A 24886-nucleotide genomic window follows, 5' to 3' on the forward strand; every position below is an offset into this window, starting at 1 on the left:
AAACCTCGACATTAAAAAAAGAGTGAGCACAAGATTCTCCTTGCACCCCCAGGGCAGGATCAGACCGAAGGTCTGGCTAGACCAGAACATTTCTCGGAGACCCACAAGCAGAGGGGCACACAATCCACACATCCTGGCTGTGGGTTCTGCCCCCAGGGCAGGGGCGTTTGGTGCCCCATGGGACTGGCGCCAGGGAGACCTGCTGTGCGGGGAGCCAGCGCTAACGGCCGGTTGCAGAAGACTCAGCTCTGCATTTGCCCCCCGTCCTCTTCGCTTCTGAGTTCTGCACAAGGAGAAACACTGGGACTCGGGGGAAGGTTGGAAGCTGATATGCAGGGCCACCCTCCGGGCTGGGTGCAAGTGGTGGACGGGTCAGTGAGTCTACGCTGAGTAAAAAACTAAGCTGCTCATTTAGGTCCCATCTCCACCATGCATTTACGGCACATCACACCGCTTTCCCCAAAGGTTCCTGGGACCTGTAGTTTGTTAAAGGTGCTGGGAATTCTATAAACTACAGTTCCCAGTTTTGTTGTGAGAGGGGGGCACAACTGACTTGCAACTGACTTAGAAAACTGGGAAGTGAAGACTGGAAGTGTGTGTGTGTGAACTGGGGGAGAGGAGTTATGGGGAAGAGAAGCCCTCTTGTCCATCCTTTGTTCTTTGAGACCCCTCCTACAATGGTGCTCCCTGTAAGGTTCAGGGGGAGACATGGGGGGGGTTAACCTTGAGGGTACCAGTGGGTTCATATGGCCATGATTCTCCACCCGCCCCCAACATATCCTGCAAGTGTCCTGGAAAAAAACGAGACTGGTGACTGGGAGCGGCTGCCGAGACCACATAACACCGGTCCTAAGAGACCTACATTGGCTCCCAGTATGTTTCTGAGCACAATTCAAAGTGTTGGTGCTGACCTTTAAAGCCCTAAACAGCCTCGGTCCAGTATACCTGAAGGAGCGTCTCCACCCCCATCATTCAGCCCGGACACTGAGATCCAGCGCCGAGGGCCTTATGGCGGTTACCTCACTTCGAGAAGCAAAACTACAGGGAACCAGGCAGAGGGCCTTCTTGGTAGTGGCACCCGCCCTGTGGAACGCCCTTCCATCGGAGGTCAAGGAGATAAACAACTACCTGACATTTAGAAAACACCTAAAGGCAGCCCTGTTTAGGGAAGTTTTTAATCTGTGATATTTTAATGTATTTTAGTACTTGTTGGAGGCCGCCCAGAGTGGCGGGGGAAACCCAGCCAGATGGGCGGGGTATAAATAATAAAATAATAATAAAAATAATTTTCTTGTGAGAGCAGCCATTTTTAGAGCCATGATCTCGCACCAAGATTTCCCCCCCCCAAAAAAGAGTGTGTTTTCTGGAGCCGAGATCATGCATGGTGCCCCCAAACACATGTTTTTAGGCCCTGCGCCTGAAAAAATGCTTTTGGGGGACGGGGTGGGGGGTGGTTGTGGTGCAAAATCACGCGGGATCTTGGCATCCCCCAAAGGCTGCAGTTCTCTCACAATAAAAAGTGTCCTGGATTTTGCTTTGTTGGAGGATATGCAACGATGCCCCAGAAGATGGCTCAACTTTCAGGATGTTGTGCAGGGAGGGAAACGAAACGGCGTCACCACGAAAATTCGGAAGCGTCCGTGTTTGTATAGTACTCCCCGCCTTCCTCCCCCTGCCATGCAACAAAGCTTGGGAACTCAGTTCCCGGGTGGGTGGGTGGGTGAGATGGCTGCCAGCCTGAAAATGGAGAATCATAGGGTTGGAAGGGACCCCGAGGGTGATCTAGTGCAACCCCCTTCAAGGCAGGAATCTCAACGAAAGCATCCAAAACAGATGGCCATTCAACCTCTGCTTTTAAAAGCCTCCCAGGGAGGAGAGTCTGCCACTTCCTGGGGGAGTCCGTTCCACTTTCAAATCACAGAACAGTTTTTGTGGATGTTCCCCATAGCACAGCGTTTCCTTAAGGCAGGGGCCAGCAACCTAAGACCCATGGGCCACAAGCGACCCACGGAGGTTGTTTAACTGGCCCATGAGCCGCCCACTTGGTGAGTCCCCGCGCGCTGCGGTAACCTGTCACAGCGCGGCACGGGGAATCGCTTCCGCAGTGCCGGAAATCGCGTCTGGGCGTGTGCAAATGCCAGAAATCGCTTCTGGGCGTGTGCAAATGCCGGAAATCACATCTGCGTAGACTCAAACACTGGAAATCGTGGGAACGCGCACTCATGCACGAGCACGATCCGACCCATGGAGGGATCTCCGCTGGAGTGAAGCGGCCCAGGCGAGGTAAACCTTGCCGCCCCCTCCCTGCCTTATGATATGACATTAAGTGCCACAATCTATGCTGAGGCAGGCCAGACTTAGAACTGTGAGGGATTAGCGCTGACACTACAAATCAAACCAGTGATGGACCTTGGGCATATTGTCCTGACCCTTCTGCACGGATTCATTCCCAACCATCTTCACCCCGCCCTCCCCCCTGTCCACCAATCACAATCCACAGGATTCTTTAAGCCAGGGGTAAACTTAAGGGGGCGTCAAAACGGTCTGAAGCCCTGCAGCATTGAGAACCATGAAAAAGGGGGGTGGTTTGACAACCTGAAGCAGCCGCTAGCACCGTTAGAATCGCAGCTGGAAGGGACCCCGAGGCGCCATCTAGTTGACACCCCCCCCCACCCACCCGGCAATGCTGGGATTTGCTCTCCCAGTGCATGTAGAAAGTCTTTACGGTCCTCTCCTTCTGAGAAATTTCTCGATCTGAGAAGGAAAAGGAAAAAGGCAATCCTTGCCATGCCAGGGTTTGACCATAGACAAACAGCCACTCCCAAACCATTCCTGCTTGGCACGAGCGAGGATTCGTTTTTGTGCATGAGCAAGCGTGTAAGTAACACACCAGAACCTCACCAAACAGGTAGAGGAAATCAGAAGGAAACGTGGGAAGGGATGCCAGCCCCGTGTTTTGTTTTGTTTTTTTAAACGCCTTTCATAGTCTGGCACCACCTTCCAAACATTCAACCACTCGGGGAGAAACTGGGGGCAACAGATAGGGAGACAACCCCCCCCCTGTCCCTGACCTTTGAAATTTCCCTGGCCACTGCCGTTGGTTATTATTTATTTCGCAACCATCATTCAAAATCCTGCCCCCCCTTATTTTCGCGACACCTTTGCGAGGAAGGGGGGGAGCAGCACCCGAGACCGCCCCGTGCCCCGCCTCTCCGAAAGGAGGCGGAGCGCTGCGGGAGGAACAGTCCAGCGAGGAAGCGCCCGGATGAAATAAACCCCAAATCACGCACACGCACACACAGAAGAGGTCTCCCTCCCTGCTTTTTTTTTTGCCTCAAGCAGCATCTCCCAAGTGCCCCCCCTCTCCAATAATCCATACGCCTGGGAGGTTGGGGGGGGAGCACAGGTCCTTCTCCTCCCCCCTCTGCCCCTCCTCAAGGTGGGACCCAGGGTCTTGCGTTGTCCTTTTCCTGATCCGCTCATCCTCCGTGCTGTGAAACCCCGCCCCTTTTCTAAGGAGGGAGGCCGTCAAGCCAAGCCACGCCCCCTGGGCCATTCCCCCTATTTGACGGAAGAGGCAGTCCGCTCCACGCCGCTGTATTTCAGGAGGTGGCTAAAGTCTGTCAGGGTGTGCTGGGCCCCCAACGTGGGTCCCCGCGCTGCCCGGGCGTAGGTCGCCGGCCCTTCCCCGCTGTTGAAAGTGTGGGTGCGCTTGAGTTGCGCGCTCGCCCTGCTGGCCGCATTGTTACTATTCGAGTTCAGCTTCTCGGGGTTCCACGGGGCGGGATCCCCCGTCTCCCCGCCGGGGGCCGACACCACCCGCCGCCGCTCGGGGCTGCCGTGCGGCGTGATGGGAAGCTCTCCACCGTAGGAGCTCCGAGTCCCGCTCGGTCGGTGCGCGGGCGGCGCTTGGTGTTGGTGTTGTTGTTGCTGCTGCTGGGCCACTCGTGTCCCCTCTCCGGCGCTGACCGGCAAGTACCGCATGTCCAGAGAGAGGTCGCCGGCCTCGTTCTCCAGCTCTTGGTCCATCAGCATGGAGTGGCAGGAGATGGGGATGACACGGCCCGAGCCGAGGTGGTGCGGGGGCATGGCGGTGTGGCCGGCGTGGAGGAGGATGACCGAGGAGGGCGGGTCTCCACTGCGCAAGGAGGCGTTGATGAGATTGTGGCTGTACTCCCAAGTGCAGGGCTTGGGGCAGCGCTTCTGCTGCAGGGGGGTCTGCTCCGGGGTGGGCAGCACCCCGGAATCCAGGTCGTGCTGGCTGACCTTCACCAGCCCCTTGGGCCACCCGTTCTGCATGAGTGGGGCCAGCAGGTTCTCAGGCTGCCCGCCGGTGCCCCCCCGGGAGCGGCGCTCGCCCAGCCGGCTGACGCTCACCACCGACTCACTGTGAGACAGGATGTTCTCCTTGTCCTTGCGTCGGGCGAGCTCCTTGCGGTCGCGGTGCCCGATGAACCAGCACACGCTGAAGCCCGAGATCACGGCGCCAATGACAAAGGCCGCCACGGAGGAGATCACTAGCAGGTTCACCGAGACCAGGCCATCCGGCTCATCCACAAAGCTCTCCGTCAACAACCCTGTGGGAGGGAGGGACAACGTTAGCTGGTGGGTTGACCGTGCGTGTGGATGTGCAGGATCTATTATCAATCAATCAAAACCTTTATTGGCATCATTTTCAAACATTTAAAATACATAGTCCAGTACGAGGATCTATTATCATAGAGTTGCAGGGGTGGAATAACATAATAGTGGGTGGTGTCAGGGAATGGTCTGGATCTGAAGATTGGGGGATGCAGTCAGATCAGCTTATCTCAGAAGAGGAGGGGGAATATTTGCCCCCCCCGCCACCTCCAGTGTTTTCAGAAGCAGAGAGAGAGGCAGACTCAGACACAGAAGCTGAACAGATTAGAGAGGAGTTACCCAGCTATGAGATAATGACAGGAGAACCAGAAGGGAGGGGACAGCTAGGATAGATGCCAATTGATAGTATGGGGGAACTCCCCTCTCCCTGGATTCAGAGGTCTGAACATATTAGAGAAGCAGGGAGGCAGTGGGAGGGAGGAACTTCCTGTTGGCACCTTTCTTGCTGCAGAAGTCAGAAGGAGGGGTTAGAGTGGGCAACTGCCCTCCCTGTGGAGAGCTGTGTACAGCCGTACCTTGGTTTTCTAACAACTCAGTTCTTGAACATTTTGGCTCCTGAATGTTGCAAACCCGTAAGAGACTGTTCTGGTTTGCAAACTATTTTTGGAAGCCAAACGTCTGACGGGGCTTCTGCGACTTCCGATTGGCTGCAGGAGCTTCCTGCAGCCAATCAGAAGCCGCGCTTTGGTTTCCGAACATTTTGGAAATCGAACGGACTTCCAGAAGAGATTCCGTTTGACTTCCAAGGTACGGCTGTATTTGTGATCGCAACATGAAGCTGCAATGAAGGACTACAAATCTATCAACTGCTCGTTAATTCTTTTCTGTGAAGTTACCGAAGGGAGGGGAGTACTCTCCATGCTTGACAGGTGGGAAGCGGGGGGGAAATCACAGATGGCAACCAGATCACCATTTTGGTTTTAGATAGTACATGGGTAGATGAGTCTAAAAAGCCCGGGACACAAATTTTCACAGCCCTCTAGTAGCTATGGTGGCTCATTGAACAGGTGTTTGCAACCATGGTGAGTTCGCGGCAGGATCCATACAGCAGCCTTGCCCAGCTGCCCTTGACCCCAGAGCCAGGAATGGTGGACATGCACACACCTTCACAGTCGCCAAGGTGAGAGGTCTTGCCTCCGAGGATGTCCTGCTCGAACGCGACCCTGCAGCCGGACAAATGTGGAGAGAGGGAAGCACAGAGTTAGATAAAGCGAAAGGGTGGTTTGTATTAAGGAAGTCTGTTCCATGCATGGCCTCTGAAGGGTTCAACTTCTGTTGCTGTTGTTTTTTAATTTTTAATTTATACTTTTCAAGTTTACACATTTCACCAGTGCTTTTTTCTTGGGGGGGGGGGATGCAGGGATACGCATACCCCTAAACATTTTGTGAATCTTTGTACTTGTGTCCATTTACTGTATTTATTTTCCTCGATTTGAACTATAAAACAGTTGTTTTCTTGAGTCAAAGTGAGAGTACCCCTAAAACATTTTGAAGAAAAGAAAGCATTGCATTTCACTAATTTTCATAAATTTTACAACCATTTTGACATCAAAACTTGACTTCCTTTCCCCTCTTTCCTTAAATTTATTTTTAATATCTTTTGCATATCCTAATGAACTTAATTTGCTCATTTATTCATCTTCTTTAAATATATACTCTTATAAAACTGCAGGTTGTTAACAATAATTCTGCCGATGTTCTTATTTGTTTGCAATTTATCTGTAAATATTCAACAAACCATTTCTATCCATTTATTAAAAGTTTGTCGTCTTGATTTCTTATCCTTCGGTAAGTTTCGCCATTTCTGCATATTCCACAAGTTTTTGTATCTATTCTTCCTTTGCTGGGACTTCTGCTTCTTTCCATTTTGGGGCAAGGAACATTCTCGCCACTGTAGTCACATACATGAATAAGTTTCTATACAATAAGGGTTCAACAAATAGCTGCTTCCTTATCTCCCTGCTTTTCACAACTTTCCCTCTTCATGTCTAAAAGCTGCTCCCCCCCCCCCGCTCAAACATACCCTGGGAACATCTGGGGGAGGGCAAGTAATAAACTAAATAATGCATGTGGACAGGTGCATCAATAGTCAAGGTTGTTTTGGGCCCTCAATATTGGAAAATAATATATATAATAAGAATAATATTGGAGAAAACTGGGTATTGAAACTTGCTTAATCTAAATCATATATCCCAGTTTACAGCGGGCCTTTAAAGTACGCTTCACGCAGAGTATACGGTCAGAAGTTGACCTGGCTAAGAAAACACCACCAAGAGCGTAGGGTATTATCTCCCTTATATGAAACCCCTTACTAGCTGCACACTTGTAAAAGTATGCAGATGCAGATGAAAATACAAACGGTTGAGTTTCTTTAACTGAAAAACAAACTGAATCTAAAGAGACTTTAAACTAAAGATAAATGCTTTCTCTCTTAGCAACTTTACCCACATTCCATCCTTCAAACCATTCCAAACCTCCCACAAACTCCCACATAACTCCCATTAAACTACCCGAGAATTAACAGCAAACTAGCATTATAACTAAGCAATCATACTAAGATTCAACTAAGGAATCTCTTAAATTGAGAACAACTGAGAGAGAGATCTACTACGAGATGAATCAAACTGAAAGATCTAACTAAGAGATACAGAAGGCTTTCTGGCAGAGCCTTATATACAAGGAACAGAGCCCACGCCTGTGAGCAATTAACAGAAACACCGGCACCTGTTTCTCTTAAACAGACAGCATTTACATTAGACCGGCTCTAAAGTAACTTGACTATTCAAAAAATCCAACACCCAATGTATTTTTGAAGGGCCTGAGCCTTCTCAATATTCAGGGAGCATTCAGCTTTGCCCCCCAGCTTCTCACAGTGTCATGCACGTGACATCATGACGGTGCGCGCCGCCACCCCCCCTCAATCCTGTTAAGAAGATGGCGCCTCCACACATGGAAGCTTGTGTTTTGGGTAAAACCTGTGGTGGGTTGCCTTCTGGCGGTAGGGTGGGTGGGGAGAACAACAGAGGTGGACAGGGCCAAGGCCCAAAGCATCCCATAATGGACTGGGTGAAAGTCAGTAAACTGACGGTCAATCCAGAGAAGGCGGAAGCAACTGTTGGTGGGTGGTTCTCAATTCAATGATCGGGTTTTGAGCTATAAAGCCTTAGACGGCTCAGGACCACAGTCCCTCCAGGACTGCCTCTCCCCGTATGAGCTGACCCAAACCCTGGGATCATCCTCGGAGGCCCTTCTTCACGTGCCTCCTCCATGAGTGGCCCGAAGTGTGGCAAAATGAGAACAGGGCCTTTTCAACAGTGGCTCCCCGTTCGTGTGGGGAGAGCCAGTGTGGTGTAGTGGTTAAGAGCAGTAGACTTGTAATCTGGGGAACCGGGTTCGTGTCTCCGCTGCTCCACATGCAGCTGTTGGATGACCTTGGGCTAGTCACACTTCTTTGAAGTCTCTCAGCCCCACTCACCTCACAGAGTGTTTGTTGTGGGAGAGGAAGGGAAAGGAGAATGTTAGCTGCTTTGAGACTCCTTCGGGTAGTGATAAAGCGGGATATCAAATCCAAACTCCACTTCTTCTTCTCTCCCCAGAGAGTCTCACCTGGTGCCTCCCATTACACATATTTAGGCGCCAGGCAAAAACCTTCCTCTTCCCCCAGGCCTTTGGCTTGACGGACAGCCTATGTCCTTTCAAACGTTTCTGTAGGAGCTGGGGGGGGCACCGGCTTGTTTTGTTTTCGTTCTCGCTTTTATTATGTACTCGTGGTTTTATTCCGTGAACAATAACACACACCCCCGAGATCTTTGTAGGAAGGGCAGCATGCAAATTTAATAAATAAAAACAATAAAATTGAGTTTTTAAAAAGTGGGGATGGCAAAAGCCACAGACTCTGGGGGACTCAGAGTCAGACCCCACCCCCTTCATCAGGGGATGGAGGAGAGGGCTCTGAACTTGGAGGGAAAGGGAGCTCATTGCTCCCCAATTAACCTGTGGCTCCTGTCCCCCCCCCCCCGAGGACCGAGAATGTGGCACCCTCCAAGGACTCCTCTTTCCAAGACTCTGGATGACCCAAGCCTCCTCTGCTCTGCTCAGAGTCTTACCTTCCAAGTCCTGGACTGCAGAATCCGGGACCGGCAGCCGTGTGACACCGGAAGTTGCGTCGACATAACTAACTGTGTCGCTTTGCCCTTCTATGGGCACAAAAAATGGCTGTCACCAGCTTTGAAAGTCGCTTCTACGCATGTCAGGAAGTGCGTCGACGCAACTTCCGGTGTCGCTCTGCCCATCTATGGGCACAAAAAATGGCCGCCGCCGACACCGGAAGTCGCATCTATGCACTTATGGACATGCATAGATGCGACTTTTGAAGCCGGCGGTGGCCATTTTTGGTGCCTATAGAAGGGCAAATCAGGAAAAAAAATGGCCGCCGGAAGGAGAAAATAACGGAGAAAAACGGGAGACGAAGTGATACGGGGGACCACCGGGAAAAGGTAAGTAAAAATGGGGGTTTCCCGGGGAAAATGGGGTACTTGGCAGCTATGCTCAGAGTAGGAGATTCCTGCAGCAACTTCAGAGCCCTGCATATCCCAGAGAACAGCCTGTGCCCTGTGGGGCAGCCCCCCATAGCACCTACACCCTGGCCGAGCCTTGCCCCAGAGCAGGGGACACACACCCCACCCAAAGAGAAACCCTCCACCCACAGAGACGCAGTCTTTTGACATGCACCCATACTTTTATAGCCTCTGTGGGGCAGATGTAGAAGGTTCTGTAGAAGCGGAAGAGTAATCCTCGTCGTCATCTGCCCCCCCCATAATACTAATCAAGGAGGGGCATTTGCCACCAGATAATACCTTGTGCTCTGTTCCAGGAAAATACAGGAACCTTCTGGCGTCCAACCACAGTATGGGTCACGGCTCCCCAGGCAGTTTCTGAAGGGCAGAAAGGAAGACGGGTCTGTTTTGGGTGGTCAGTAAAAAGAAACTAACAGAAATTGCTAGAGAACTATGAGGACATAAAAAACCAGGAATCTTAAAATCACTGACTAACAACAACAACAACAACAACAACAACAACAACAACAAAATATTATTATTATTTATACCAGGCATAGGCAAACTTGGCCCTCCAGTTGTTTTGAGACTATAATTCCCATCATCCCTGGCCACTGGACCTGTTAGGGATTATGGTTGTAGTCCCAAAACATCTGGAGGGCCGAGTTTGCCTATGCCTAATTTATACCCTGCCCATCCGGCTGCGTTTCCCCAGCCACTCTGGGCGGCCCCCAAAAGAATATTAAAAACACGATAAAACAACAAACATTTAAAACTTCCCTAAACAGGGCTGCCTTCAGATGTCTTCTAAAAGTCAGGTACAGTGGTGCCTCGACTTACGAATTTAATCCGTTCCGAAGGCACCTTCGTAGGTTGGAAAATTCATAAGTCGAAAAATGCCATTGGAAATGCGATTTCCCATAGGAATGCATTGGAAACGGAAAAATTCGTAAGTCAAAGCAACCCTATCTAAAAATTCATGTCGAAAAATCCCTATCTAAAACCACTGCGGTTTCCTTTCGGATGTCAAGACATTCGTAAGCGTGCGGCCATTAGCCCCATTGGTAAGTCGAAAATTTCGGTTGTCGAGTTGTTCGTAAGTTGAGGTACCACTGTAGTTGTTTATTTCCTTGACATCTGATGGGAGGGTGTTCCACAGGGAGGGCGCCACTACCGAGAAGGCCCTCTGCCTGGTTCCTTGTAACTTCACATCTTGCAAGGAGGGAACCGCCACAAGGCCCTCAGAGCTGGATCTCAGTGTCCGGGCTAAACAATGGGGGTGGAGACGCTCCTTCAGATATCCTAGGCCGAGGCCATTGAGGGCTTTCAAGGTCAGCAGCAACACTTTGAATTGTGCTCGGAAACGTACTGGGAGCCAATGTAGCTCTTTCAAGATCGGTGCTATGTGGTCTCGTCAGCCGTTCCCAGTCACCAGTCTAGCTGCTGCATTCTGGATTAGTTGCAGTTTCTGGGTCACCTTCAAAGGTAGCCCCACGTAGAGCGCATGGCAGTAGTCCAAGCGGGAGATAACTAGAGCATGCACCACTCTTGCTAGACAGTCTGCAGGCAGGTGGGGTCTGAGCCTGCGTACCAGATGGAGCTGATAGACAGCTGCCCTGGACACAGAATTGACCTGCGCCTCCATGGACAGCTGTGAGTCCAAAATGACTCCCAGGCTGCGCACCTGGTCCTTCAGGGGCACAGTTACCCCATTCAGGACCAGGGAGTCCTCCACACCTGCCCGCCTCCTGTCCCCCACAAACAGTACTTCTGTCTTGTCGGGATTCAACCTCAATTTGTTAGCCGCCATCCGTCCTCCAACCGCCTCCAGGCAGTTGGGAGTCGAGTTGGGAGGGACAACTCATGATGGGTCTCTTTCAGCTCCACAATTCTATGGTTCCCCATGTGGTTTCATGTTTGGGGAGCTGGAGATAAAGAATAAATATTGGGTCTGATGGGAAGCTGGGAGTGGGCACTGCCCTGGCAAGTTTTCATCTCAGCTACACATGCAGAAGGCATGACCCACCCCCCTGTAAAAAAAGGGGCAAATGCCCTCCTACCAATTCTCCCCACGGACTCTCCCAAGTGTGAGATTATATGCAAGCATGGAGGAGAGGAGAATTGGGAGGGGGGGGAGAAGACTCCTCCTCTAGTTTCCCATGCCCTTTTGGGGTAATCCATCCTCCAGCTCTGAACCCCCAGGCCCTGTGACCTTTCGTTCAGAGACAAGCCTGCTCTTTTTATTTCACTTCTCACGTTTTAAATTTTCCCACTGATCTGTTCCCCCCACCGCTCCCAGGGCCAGGTATTTAGCAGGGAGCTTGTGAATAATGGGGCTTCTGTCCCTGGCAATTATGGGAAGGAAATGTTGCATGCGCCGCAGAGAGGGTGGCAGCCCCCGCGGTGGGTGACAAACGACTCCAATATCACGTTGAGGCAGGGCGGCCCGTCGCCTTTTGTGGGAATCAGCTCGAGAACCTCATCGGCGAAGATGCGTGTGCCTCGTTGTGGCCTCAAAACACAGGCGCCGCGGAGAGCTTTCTGGGACACGCAGGCTGTATAGCCGTGCTAAGAACCCAGAATCATATAATAGTAGAGTTAGAAGGGACCCCAGCGGTCATCCATTCCAACCCCCTGCGATGCAGGAATCTCAGCTAAAGCATCCGTGACAGATGGCCATCCAACCTCTGCTTAAAAACCTCCAAGAACTTAAGAGGAGGCTGCTGGATCAGGCCAATGGTACCCTGTTCCCACAGCAGCCAACCAGATGCCTCTGTTGGGAGCCCGCCAGCAGGATTTGAACGCGAGACCTCTCCCCTCCTGCGGTTTATGGCAAGAAGTGTGCCTGCCTCCGACCATGGAGGCAGAGCCATAGCCGTTGTGATTGGTAGCCTCTCTCCTCCATGAGCTGGCTTCTGCCCTCTTTTAAAGCCCTCCAAGCTGGTCGCCACCGCTGCCTCCTGCATGAGTCAGTTCCACAGATTAACAGCCTGCTGCACCAAGAAGCGCTTTCTTTTCCTGTTCCAGTACTGGGTCCCACGGAGAAAGCAACAAGGCAAGGCAGAGTGAGGAAACTGCTCCGACAGCGCAGGATTTAGGGTGGGTGTCGAGTGGGGGGGGGGCTCAACAACACCTACATTTATATGGGTACCTTTTGAGATGCGTAGAAAAAGCAGTCACAACAAAAGGAATTATTGCGAAAATAAGATCTATTGGGGGAGGGCGTCTCCAAATTTTGTCCTTGCTCAGGGCGCCATATTGTCCCTGGCTCTGGCAAGGGTTGGGAGCAGAGGGAGATCTTTTGTAAGCCCCCATCTCCAGGCTCTGCCCCTTTTTGGGAGAACTTTAGAGCCCAGTATACCTGAAGGAGCGATCTCCACCCCCATCGTTTGGCCCGGACACTGAGGTCCAGCTCCGAGGGCCTTCTGGCAGATCCCTCACTGCAAGAAGCAAAGTTACAGGGAACCAGGCAGAGGGCCTTCTCGGTGGTGGCGCCCGCCCTGTGGTAAGCCCTCCCATCAGAAGTCAAAGGAATAAACAACTTTCTGACGTTTAGAAGACATCTGAAGGCAGCCCTGTTTAGGGAGGTTTTTAATGTTTGCTGTTTTAATGTATTTTTAGTCTCCTGTTGGAAGCCACCCAGAGTGGCTGGGGAAACCCAGCCAGGTGGGCAGGGCAATTATTATTATTATTATTATTATTATTATTATTATTATTATTATTACTACTACTTAAAGTGCCATCCCTCTGCTCTTAAGATGGGCCCTCCTCCACCTTCAATTTCCCTTTTTAAATAAACATTTTTTAATTATTTGAAAAACAGAAAACAAACAACAAAATGGCGGGGTTAGATCATTTTGACGGCCCCTTTCTGTTGGAATGAATGTTAAGTGAATAGTTTCCTAAGTTACGTTAAATAGCAGACAGCAAGACAAATGACGTAATATATTCGGTGGAAGCGGAACTGCAGAGAAACGGAAATGGTGCTGATTGCGATGAAAAGCAGTTTGGAATGAAAATTGCTTTATTATTTCAACGGCAACTCCTTCTCTAACAGCGGATTTGGTGATGAGATTGCGGCCCAAATGGGACTCACAGAACGGTTGCGGGAAGCACAAGATTTTCAGACGAACAATTTTTTTTAAAAAAAAGAATGTAAGGGACAAACCCACCAATGGGCCATCAATCAATAGCTGCAAAATGCTGAGTGTCAGTTGAAAAACAAAAACAGAAAATTGGGGGTGGGGAGGGAATCAGCCAGCTTGAGCCCCTTCCTGCTTATGGCAGGGTTAGGGGACTTTTCTTCTGTGAATTTTTGTACCAGCTCAAAGTGACACGGGTGTTGGACCTGGCAGCTGTGGGCGAGCGCCGTAATGAATCGGCTCCACACAAATTCTCTGTAGTAACCTGCAGTAAAGAGTCTTTCCTGAATAGGGCCAGGAAAATATATCAATTTCAGTTCCTCATTTTTTCAAGCCTGAACCTCAGTTCTCCACAATACCACATTAGCTTGTTGTTTACTTACTTACTTATTTTAGAAAGGTCCTTGTGAAAATTCACCAGCATTTTAGTGCAAAATTCTCCTTATTATATGCATTAATTTTTTTTGCAAAGCAATCCCCTCCAACGTAATGCGTGCAACATTTTTGCGTGTTATTTTATTTATTTATTTGCTGCTAATATATGCATATTTTTTTTGCAAACCTCCCTGCCCCAATATCCATTAAAAACTGCAGTGGTACCTCTACTTACTAATTTAATGCATTCCGAACACACATTTGTAAGTCGAAAAAATTTGTAAGTCGAATCCCATAGGAATGCATTGGGAGAAAAAAAATCGTAAGTAGAAGCAACCCTATCTAAAAATTCGTAAGTAGAAAAATCCTATCTAAACCGCATCCAAGATGGCGGACGGAGCTCCGTTCGTAAGTAGAAACATTCGTAAGTAGAATTATTCGTAAGTAGAGGCACCACTGTATTCGGTTCAATTAATTCAACCACACTGATGATCTTCTTGACCCAGTGATAACGAGCTTTTCAAAGCTTGACATATGCATTTTTATATGCATGCTTTCTCCTAGAATATCCTTTCTTTCTTTTTGGCATGCCCAACTTAGCCGGAGAACTGTGTTGCAAAATTCGGAGAACTGCGAATTCTGAAGGATAGCTGAATTTACGTTCTGTAAAGTGCGAATTGGGGAAGCCTGCCTTTCGATACAAGATGAATCGACTCTCCCCCTCCGTCCCAACCCAATGGTGGGGCGGGGGGGGGGGGAGGCTGTGTTAAAACCCCAGCACATGGAAACAGGAATGGAAGACTCACTTTATGCAACCGGAGTGCTGGTGACACCGAGCCACGGGGGCACGCACCACACAGGGCGGGAAGGCCAGCAGCAGGGACCCCGTGGCCTTGTCCAATTCCATGCCCAGAAGTTTCCGTTCACCCGCATTGTCTTTTCCGCACCTGAAGGGGGAAAAAGGAAGACCACATCCTCGGTCAGCCGTGTTAGAAATTAGCCAGGTGCCAGGCGCGTTTTGCTTGGTTTCCAGACCCTTGATCATTTTGGTACTGCCAGCTCCTCAGCCTGCATGAGCTCCCAGCTCTTTCCCCTCTTCAAGAAGCTCTGTGGAAGCATGTGTGTGTGTGGGGGGGATTAGTGAGGATGTCTTTGTATTTTGAGCAGCCAAGTCTATTGGTTTCTGCGATTCTTCCTCCTTGCTTATTGGTTCAGCCCTTTGGAACTGTCCAGAGCTGTGGGTTTATTTTATTGTTTTGATTTACTGTTTGTGCTCCAGCGAGAAGTATCAGCAGGAAGTAGTAAGATCTGCTGGTGGGTCTTTTATTTTATTTTAATTATTTGGTTTTTCAAATTAAAATTTTACAGAGATATATCAAACATTAAAACAAGATTCCATGAAATTTCTCAGACTTCCCTCCTCCCCTTTGTGGGTCCTATTGTTAATCATTTCCTCCTCCATCTTTTATGATAATCCAAATCTTTGTGTCCAAAATTCACGATTAAACTACAAGTGATATTCCAATCCTACTAACAATTTTAACTCTTTACAACAGTTTTTAAGAGGGCCTTCTTGGTGGTGGCACCCGCCCTGTGGAACACCCTCCCATCAGACCACTCTCCTAGGATAGACGCACCACACCTCTCCTCCCAATTCTCTGCCTGCCACACCCCTGTTTTTAAAACAGCCGATGTGAGGGGGAAAGGGTACAGAGAGCCCCCCCCCAATCCTGAGAAGCAGCTCATCCACCAGCAGTAGCGCCAGCGGGAAGGGGGAAAGAGTCCAGTGAGGAAGGAGGAAGGAGGAAACGGAGCTCTGGCAGCATAGGAGAGCCCCTACTGCACGTGGGAGAGGAAGAGAGAGGGGGGGAAGAGGGGGAGAAGGAAAACATGGAAAGGAGACCCTTTCCCCCTCCGGTTCCGGAATTACGCAGGAGGAAACGCGGGAGGAGATTTGGGGTGCCCAGACTCTTATGTTGGAAGAAGACGCGGAGCGCGCCATTCCAGGGTTGTAGGTCAGACTGAGAGGATGTATCCTGTACAGCTCCAGCACTGTAAATAGCCTGCACTTAATAAAAGCATGAAAAGGCAAAGGTCTGGAGAGTCATTACTCTAGAGTAGTCGCAATGCAACACCTGTGACAGCCATGATCACGGATGCCAAACGCAATGATACATTTAATCAGCCAGACCCCCCCTCTTTCTCACACACCCGTCTCGGATGGCTAACAGTCCCCCCCCCACTTTCACAGTCCATAGATTATTTAATGGCCAAAAGCCTGGGTAAAGAGGAATGTTTTTTGCCTGGTGCCTACAGACATGTCGTGATGGCACCAGGTGAGCCTCTCTGAGGAGAGCATTCCACAATCAGGGGGCCACCACCAAAAAGTCCCGTTTTCTTGTCGCCCCCCTCCAAAGGTCTCTGGGATGGGGAGAAAACAGAGAAGGGCCTCAGAGGACTTCTCTTAAGGGCTGCTTCACTGCTTTTCATTCTGTATCCAAGCCTGCTGCTCAATGACGGCACCAGACTTCTCTCCACAAGATTTGCTTATTGCCACCAAATCCAAAAGAACTCTTGCCCGCGGCCAAACTTACTTGTCACTGGGATAGGTCTCGAATTCCTCCAGCAGCAAACTCTGGCTGCTGGCCCTTACGGTAGCAGAGCTGGTGCTGACGTTGGTGTGGACGAGGAACTTGAAGACGGTGCCTGCGTCAGAGGCCAGGAACACCACGGTGTGGTTCCTGCCAGGCCCTGCTGTGGGGTCCACCACAATCTTGCGCAGCTGATACCTGCCCGGAGAAACAGAGGCGGTGGGTTTATTGTCTGCGCACACAAAACCAGTGCTGTGCTGTGTGTGTGTGTGTGTGTGTGTGTGGAAAGAAGCAAAGATCACCAGTGTCATAGCACTCATCTCACTTTCAGGCTGAGGGAGTCGGCGTTTGTCCGCAGACAGCTTTCCGGGTCATGGGCCAGCAGGACTAAACTGCTCCTGGCACAACGGGACACCGTGATGGAAAACAGAGTGCATGGAAACACCGTTTACCTTCCCATCACAGTGATACCTACTTATCTACTTGCACTTTGATGTGCTTTCGAACTGCTAGGTTGGCAGGAGCTGGGACAGAGCAACAGAAGGAGCTCACTCCGTCGTGGGCATTCGAACTGCTGACCTTCCGACCGGCAAGCCCAAGAGGCTCAGTGGTTTAGACCACAGCGCCACCCGCATCCCTCTACACACAATATTTAAAATCCATTCCCCACAGAACCTACCGATCGCAGTGAATTTTGCGTGCCACTCTCCTAGGATAGACACACCATGCCTCTCCTCCAAATTCTCTGCCTGTCACACCCCTGTTTTTAAAACAGCCACCATCACGGATGTCAAACGCAACAACGCATTTAATCAGCCAGATTCCCCCTACCCCTTTCTCACACGCCCGCCTCGGCTGGCTCACTCTACCCTTTGCAAAGCGGGTGGCGGCGGGTAGTCAATTAGAGGAAAGTTTTCTGTCATCTCATTAAATCTGCAATTATCCCCACCAATTAATTCTGGCTGTTTTGCATGTGAAGCTAGCCTCGCTAGCAGTACCGGGCGAGGAGAGGGATGAGGCAGGTGCAAAGGGCTAAAGGGAGGAGTAGAGTTGCGACGGACAATGTCCTCTCTATGGGGATGTAAATGATGTCCTTTACCGCTGGTGGTTGAGTATGTATTCGCCTCCATTCCTGCCGCTGTTCGGGGCTCCCCCCCTGATTTATTTATTTTTTGGGGGGGCTAAGAACAGCCTGAAGGATACACACAGACCCCCACCCCCACCCCCCGGCCCAATATCTTCCAGTGTGTTCTAGCCTGAGAGACAACAGGAATGACGCTTGATTAATTTCACATAAAACATCAATTAAGACAGATTTAATTAGAACCAGCTCGCCTTGGCGGTGGTGCTTAGGAAATTAATGGAAAGTGCTTGTTTTCCTGTGCCTGCCACACACACACACAAACACACACGTAAAATGCACAAAGTATTCACGCAAGAGAGGTGAAACGGAATGGCAGCTGCTGCGGGTAGTTGATTAATCCAAATTAGGTAAATCAACTGAAAAAATACCTTGGCTGTCTCTTGATTAAATTGGTCAGCAGACTTTTAAAAATGCATTTATGTTTCCCTAATGTGACCTTTTGAATTATGGTGCTGGAGGAGACTCTTGAGAGTCCCATGGACTGCAAGAAGATCAAACCTCTCCATTCTGAAGGAAATCAGCCCTGAGTGGTCACTGGAAGGACAGATCCTGAAGCTGAGGCTCCAATACTTTGGCCACCTCATGAGAAGAGAAGACTCCCTGGAAAAGACCCTGATGTTGGGAAAGATTGAGGGCACTAGGAGAAGGGGACGACAGAGGACGAGATGGACAGTGTTCTCGAAGCTACTAAACTAAACTGCGGGAGGCAGTGGAAGACAGGAGTGCCTGGCGTGCTCTGGTCCATGGGGTCACGAAGAGTCGGACATGACTAAACGACTAAACAACAACAACAACAACAACAACAACAACAACAATGTAACACCTGCAAAACTCTTGTTTTCCCTTTCTTAGAATCATGTATCTGAAGAAGTGTGCATGCACACGAAAGCTCATACCAATGACAAACTTAGTTGGTCTCTAAGCTGCTGCTGGAAGGAATTTTTAAAATTTGTTTCGACTATGTCAGACCAACACGGCTACCTACCTGTAATTAGAATCATGGAATATCAATGGTTGGAAGGGGACCCTCCAATGCAGGAATAGCAACTAAAGAACCGCTGGCAGTTGGCCTTCTGACCTCTGTTAAAAAACCTCCCACATTTTGAGGGAGCCCATTTTATTATTATTTTTATTTATTTATCCATTGACTTTATATACTGTACTGCCCTATAAGGGGGGGGGGGGCGCTCAGGCCGGTTCACAGAATATAATCAAGATATAAAACCACAAAATACATAATACAGATAAAAACAACCACCCAATAGCTGCCCCCCCCAAAAAACACATTTTAAAAGGGCGTAGGATGGTGCTGGAGGAGACGCTTGAGAGTCCCATGGACTGCAAGAAGATCAAACCTATCCATTCTTAAGGAAATCAGCCCTGAGTGCTCACTGGAAGGACAGATCGTGAAGCTGAGGCTCCAATACTTTGGCCACCTCATGAGAAGAGAAGACTCCCTGGAAAAGACCCTGATGTTGGGAAAGATTGAGGGCACTAGGAGAAGGGGACGACAGAGGATGAGATGGTTGGACAGTGTTCTCGAAGCTATGAACATGAGTTTGACCAAACTGCGGGAGGCAGTGGAAGACAGGAGTGCCTGGCATTCTCTAGTCCATGGGGTCACGAAGAGTCGGACACGACTAAACGACTAAACAACAACAAGGATGTGAGTCAGATCAGCCAAATCCTGGTAAAAAGGAACGTTTTTTTACATGGCACCTAAAGGTGTACCTTGGTTCTCAAACGCCTTGGTACTCAAACAACTTGGAACCCAAACACTGCAAACCCGGAAGTAAGTGTTCCGGTTTGCGAACTTTTTTCGGAAGTCGAACATGCTCCGTTCTGAGTGTTACGCTTCCGATTTGAGTGCCACACTTCCATTTTGAGTGTTATGCTGAGGCCTGTCTGTTTTTGCTATTTATTTTGCCTTTTTGTTTTTGAGGCTCTTTCGTTTTTGTTTTTGTGACTGTGTGGAACCCAGTTTAGCTACTGATTGATTGTGTGACTGCAGTACATTGTTCTTGCTTTCATTTTATAGATCAATGGTCTCATTAGGTAGCAAAATCCATGTTAAATTGCTGTTTTCGGGGTTGTTTTTAAAAGTGCGGAAAGGATTAATCCATTTTGCAGTACTTTCTATGGGGAAGCGCGCCTTGGTTTTGGAATGCTTTGGTTTTGGAACGGACTTCCGGAAGGGATTAAGTTTGAGAACCAAAGTACCACTGTATAATGAAGGTGCCAGGCGAACTTCCCTGGGGAGAGAATTCCACAGACGGGAAGCCACTGCAGAGAAGGCCCTGTTACTGTGTTGCCACCCTCTGGACCTCTCGAGGAAGAGGCACACTCTTACCGTCAGAAAGTTCTTCCTAACGTCTAGTTGGAATCTCCTTGCCATTTGAACCCATTGCTTTATGTCCTGCCTTCTGGAAGCAGCAGAAAACAAGCTGCTACTCCAGAGAAGCGGACACGGAGCAATGGATTCAAACTACAAGAAAGAAGATTCCACCTAAACATTAGGAAGAACTTCCTGACAGTAAGAGCTGTTCGACAGTGGAATTTGCTACCAAGGAGTGTGGTGGAGCCTCCTTCTTTGGAGGTCTTTAAGCAGAGGCTTGACAGGCATATGTCAAGAATGCTTTGATGGTGTTTCCTGCTTGGCAGGGGGTTGGACTGGATGGCCCTTGTGGTCTCTTCCAACTCTATGATTCTATGATTCAAGCTGGCTCTGTCCTCCAAGTGACAGCCGTTCAAACATTACCCCTCATTCTTCTCCAGGCTAAACATACCCACGCTGAAATTTCTTTAGCTCTCCCTTACCGGGCCATGGTCCGGATGATCCAGGGCGCGTTCCCCAGCGACGGAACCGACTCGTCCATCAACGGATGCGTCTTGACAAAATTGAGGATCTCGTCCGGGAAGAAGCTCGAGGAATTGTAGCGCATCCCTGGAGCTGCGCAACAACCTGGCCTGCAAGGCAAACGTCCAAAAGTCAAGATTCTGCGCTACGTGAGCAAGGAAAGAGGTTCATAGCTGGACAGGGGCTACAGAGATGTCCCGAAAGCACCCAAACCCATCTGTTATGTACTAAGCTTGGATCCTAGAACAATAGGCAGGTAGGATCGTAGAATGCAACAGCTGATTGGTCTGCAGGAGAAGACCAATCAGGCTGCAGGAGGGAAGCAGAATCAGCCAATCAGACGGGACCCATTGTGTAAATAATGTACAGTGGTACCTCTATTTATGAATAACTCTACTTACGAATGTTTCTACTTACGAACGGAGCTCCGCCCGCCATCTTGGATGCAATTTTTTCTACTTATGAATTTTTAGATAGGGTTGCTTCGACTTACGAATTTTTTCTCCCAATGCATTCCTATGGGATTCGACTTACATTTTTTTTCAACTTACGAATGTGCGTTCGGAACGCATTAAATTCATAAGTAGAGGTACCACTGTATATAAAAGCCTGAGGTTTCTGGGGGAAATTCAACCACTATTTTACAATCTGCAATAAAGAGCATGAAATCACTGCAGGACTCCGAGTATATTTCACCATCCCACTATCATTCCCAACAGTAGTGAAATATTTCGTAGGGGGACAGTTTTAGGGCACGTGAGCACGGCACCTCCCTCCCTAAGCCAGGCAGAAGTTTCCGGGGCTTTGGGAAGGAGGTGACAGGAGAGTATTTAGGGACTAGCCTAAATGTGACCACACACCACTAATTTGCACACAAACTATGGGTTGGGATGTAATCCATTGGTATAATCAAATGCAGGGCCGGATTTAGGTTTGATGAGGCCCTGAGCTACTGAAGGTAATGGGGCCCTTTATAATGTCCAGCTGTCCTTTGTCAACAACAAATTGTCGCTATTTTTTGTTGTTGAATATATGCTAGATGTTCATTGATGGACCTAATAGGGATCTCAAGCCGTTTGCGCATGTTGCCATGCAACCAGTCCATGCAGAATGTAGGCACACTATATATAGAAAGGAGCAAACCAGTGATATTTTAGGGAGCAGGCTAGCAGGCGGGGCCCATGACTTACATCACAGGAGCCTACACAACTCAAAACACTGTTGCTGGATTGTTTTTTTATTTTACATTTTGGAAATGTACACCCAGTTTTTCCCCCTTTAATTTTTTTGGTCCCCCAAGAGAGTGGGCCCCTAAGCTATAGCTTGTTTATCTTGTATGTAAATCCAGCACTGGTCAAATGCAAGATTTCTTATTTCCCTATAGGCAGGGAAGATCCAGTCAGAGTAACTTCCTTTCCCACTGATCCAGAGCATCCTCCCCCTGCATGTGACCTGGGAGATGGACGTGGCACTGGCTGACTCCATAAAAGAGCCGCGCCGTGCAGCCATTTTCTCAGTTGTTTTCCTCTTGTCTTGTCTGCTGATCTTTTGCTGCCATGCTGCTCTCCTGCGGTCATTTTGTTGTCTTGATGCAATTTTTCACATCAATTCAGCATAGCTGCCAAGTTCCGGCTTGAGAAATAAGGGACTGGACCGGAAGTAGCAGACCGGAAGTAGCGCTGCCACCATTTTGGAACTGGGCAGAGCATGCTCAGAAGCTACTTTTGATGCTGCTCTGCCCTGTTCCAAAATGGCCGCCGCGCCAGAATAAACCAAGGGAAAACAAAAAAAATCAATTTTTCCGGCTGGGAACAGCTGGAAAAATGGGGGTTTCACGGGGAATACGGGAGACTTGGCAGCTATGCAATTCAGTCTCCATATGAGATAAACTCACAGTTTCTTTGTGTCATTACCAAGCCAAGCCTGCCTTTCAGGGATCAAATCATGAACTGAAATGTGAGCAAACTTTTCGTTTCTTTACTCAGAAAGGCTCTCGTGCCTTTGTTCTTTTAAGAGGGATTAAAGGGGACACCAGGAAATAACCTTAACTAAGAGATTCAAACGAATCTGCAAACTAGCTTCCAGCCATATTGAGGGGAATCTGTTCTGCTACATCATTCACTAGCGTGACTGAAGGAAGGATAATACTTATTCAATACTGTATATCCTTTCCTACTATCCTTAACTTCCCCACACTATGCAGACTTTAAGGAGTCATTGCTTATTCAAATCCCCGGCCATCTCTGCAACAAGCCAAGAGGCATTGAATTATGATACCTCGGTTTTCGAATGTTTCCGTTGGTGAACATTTCATTGGAAGCCACACAGAGTGGCAGGGTATAAGTAATAAATTATTATTATTCATATTATTAAAAGGTAAGGTAAAGGGACCCCTGACCATTAGGTCCAGTCGTGACCGACTGGGGTTGCGCGCTCATCTCGCATTATTGGCCGAGGGAGCCGGCGTATAGCTTCCAGGTCATGTGGCCAGCATGTCAAAGCCGCTTCTGGCGAACCAGAGCAGCACACGGAAACGCCGTTTACCTTCCCGCTGTAGCGGTTCCTATTTGTCTACTTGCATTTTGATGTGCTTTTGAACTGCTAGGTGGGCAGGAGCTGGGACCGAGCAACGGGAGCTCACCCCGTCACAGGGATTCAAACCGCTGACCTTCTGATCGGCAAGCCCTAGGCTCTGTGGTTTAGCCCACAGCGCCACCTGGGTCCCTATTTATAGTATTAGTATTATTTCGGTTTTCAAACGCTGTAAACCCGGAAGTAAATGCTTCGGTTTTCGAACATGCCTAGGAAGTCGAACATGCCACGCAGCTTCCGTATTGAGTTTTCGAACGTTTCAGAATCTGAATGGTCTTCCGGTCTGGATTACGTTTGAAAACCGAGGTACCACTGTATAAGAAAAAGCCTTGCTGCATCGGACAAATGGATCGTCTGGGCCAGAGCCCGCTTTCCAAATGCAGTCCGTTCCTGCTTCTTAGCATCCGAAGACTGCTACTACCAGACCAAGATCCCTTTCCTGGCATTGTTTGGGTGTTTGTGAACATCCCGTGCCATCCCAGGAGCTTGCCCCATGCGGGGGGGGGGGAGTCCCCTTTGAGGACATAAATGAGGAACAGCCCTGCTAGGGGAGACGAAAGGACCAGCATCTTGGTATCTGCAGTGACCGACCCGCACGTCTCGGAAGCCCTCAGGCGGGACGTGAAGATCTGTAACGACACCCCCCCCCTTACGTGCTGTTTGTCCCCGGCACCTGGAACTCAGGAGAGGCGGCCACCTCTGAACATGACAGCGGCAGCTAGACTGGTGACTGGGAGCGGCCGCCGAGACCACATAACACCGGTCTTGAAAGATCTACACTGGCTCCCAGTACGTTTCTAAGCACAATTCAAAGCGTTGGTGCTGACCTTTAAAGCCCTAAATGGCCTTGGTCCAGTATACCTGAAGGAGCGTCTCCACCTCCACCATTCTGCCCGGACACTGAGGTCCAGCACCGAGGGCCTTCTGGCGGTTCCCTCGTTGCGAGAAGCCAAGTTGCAGGGAACTAGGAAGAGGGCCTTCTCAGTGGTGGCGCCTGCCCTGTGGAACGCCCTCCCAACAGATGTCAAAAAGGAAAACAACTACCAGACTTTTAGATGACATCTGAAGGCAGCCCTGTTCAGGGAGGCTTTTAATGTTTAATAGATTATTGCGTTGTATTTTTCTGTTGGAAGCCACCCAGAGTGGCTGGGGAGACCCGGCCAGATGGGCGGGGTATAAATAATAAATAATTATTATTATTATTATTATTATTATTATTATTATTATTATTATTATTATTATTATTATTACGACGGTTCTGCTGCAGCTTTCACTGGTGGCTCGAAAGGACGTGGCAGCTGTCATTTTCACTCACCGTGGTTTTGGCACCAGTTCCTCCGGCACAGGGGTCCAAACAGATTCGGGGGATTTCTGCTCGCGGAAGCGCCCCTCGAAGACGGAGGCTATTTGGGCCATGTCAAAGGCACACACGGCAGAGCCTGGAATGCTGAAGAAAGAGAGAAAGAGAAAGAGAGAGAGAGAGAGCACGCTTTGCTGTGAATTCACAATATGGCAAATTGTAGCCTCAATAAACCCACCTGCAAAACTAACCTGCCATTTGCTTCTCTTATTCCCTCCACACCCACCCACCCAGTTTTAAATACAGTTCTCCGGATTTCTGCAGCCATTTTGCCCTTGAAATATATTGCCGTCATTTCAAGGCCAAGAGTTGCTTATTCTTGAACGGATACTAAAGCAGCCTCTTTGAACTGACTGCATTTTAATGATGCAGTGTTTTAATGACAGACTGAATTTTAACAGCAGTGACGGCTAAACCAGGCGAGGGGAGCCGATGGGCCTCAAACCCATGGCGGGTTAAGGGCTTCCCCTACATGTGATGACAGGCTCCGGCAGAAGGAGCAGACAAGTGGGTCCGACGGTCAAGAAGGCGGTCTCTGCCCGTCTCCCAGCTTCCCTGTTTAGGGAAGTTTTTAATGTTTGATGTTTTGTTCTGTTTTTAATCTGTTGGGAGCCACCCAGAGTGGCTG

General features: G+C 49.3%; 1 protein-coding gene across 2 annotated transcripts in view; it reads right to left on the reverse strand.

The window, feature by feature from the left end:
* Positions 1-2684: 2684 nt before the first annotated feature.
* The window catches only part of SEMA6B (semaphorin 6B), a 189577-nt gene continuing 167375 nt past the window's right edge, over positions 2685-24886 (reverse strand). For both annotated transcript variants that reach the window (XM_060275375.1, XM_060275376.1), the window contains exons 11-17: positions 24214-24345; positions 20267-20416; positions 16309-16503; positions 14521-14661; positions 9498-9575; positions 5746-5804; positions 2685-4577 (exon numbers count right to left, since the gene is read on the reverse strand). In XM_060275375.1, the coding sequence (XP_060131358.1) occupies positions 3562-4577; positions 5746-5804; positions 9498-9575; positions 14521-14661; positions 16309-16503; positions 20267-20416; positions 24214-24345 (1771 nt within the window). In that variant the 3' untranslated portion in view covers positions 2685-3561. The remainder of the gene's footprint in view (positions 4578-5745; positions 5805-9497; positions 9576-14520; positions 14662-16308; positions 16504-20266; positions 20417-24213; positions 24346-24886) is intronic.

The sequence above is a fragment of the Zootoca vivipara genome, chromosome 6 (assembly GCF_963506605.1).
Source record: "Zootoca vivipara chromosome 6, rZooViv1.1, whole genome shotgun sequence".
NCBI classification, from domain to species: domain Eukaryota; kingdom Metazoa; phylum Chordata; class Lepidosauria; order Squamata; family Lacertidae; genus Zootoca; species Zootoca vivipara.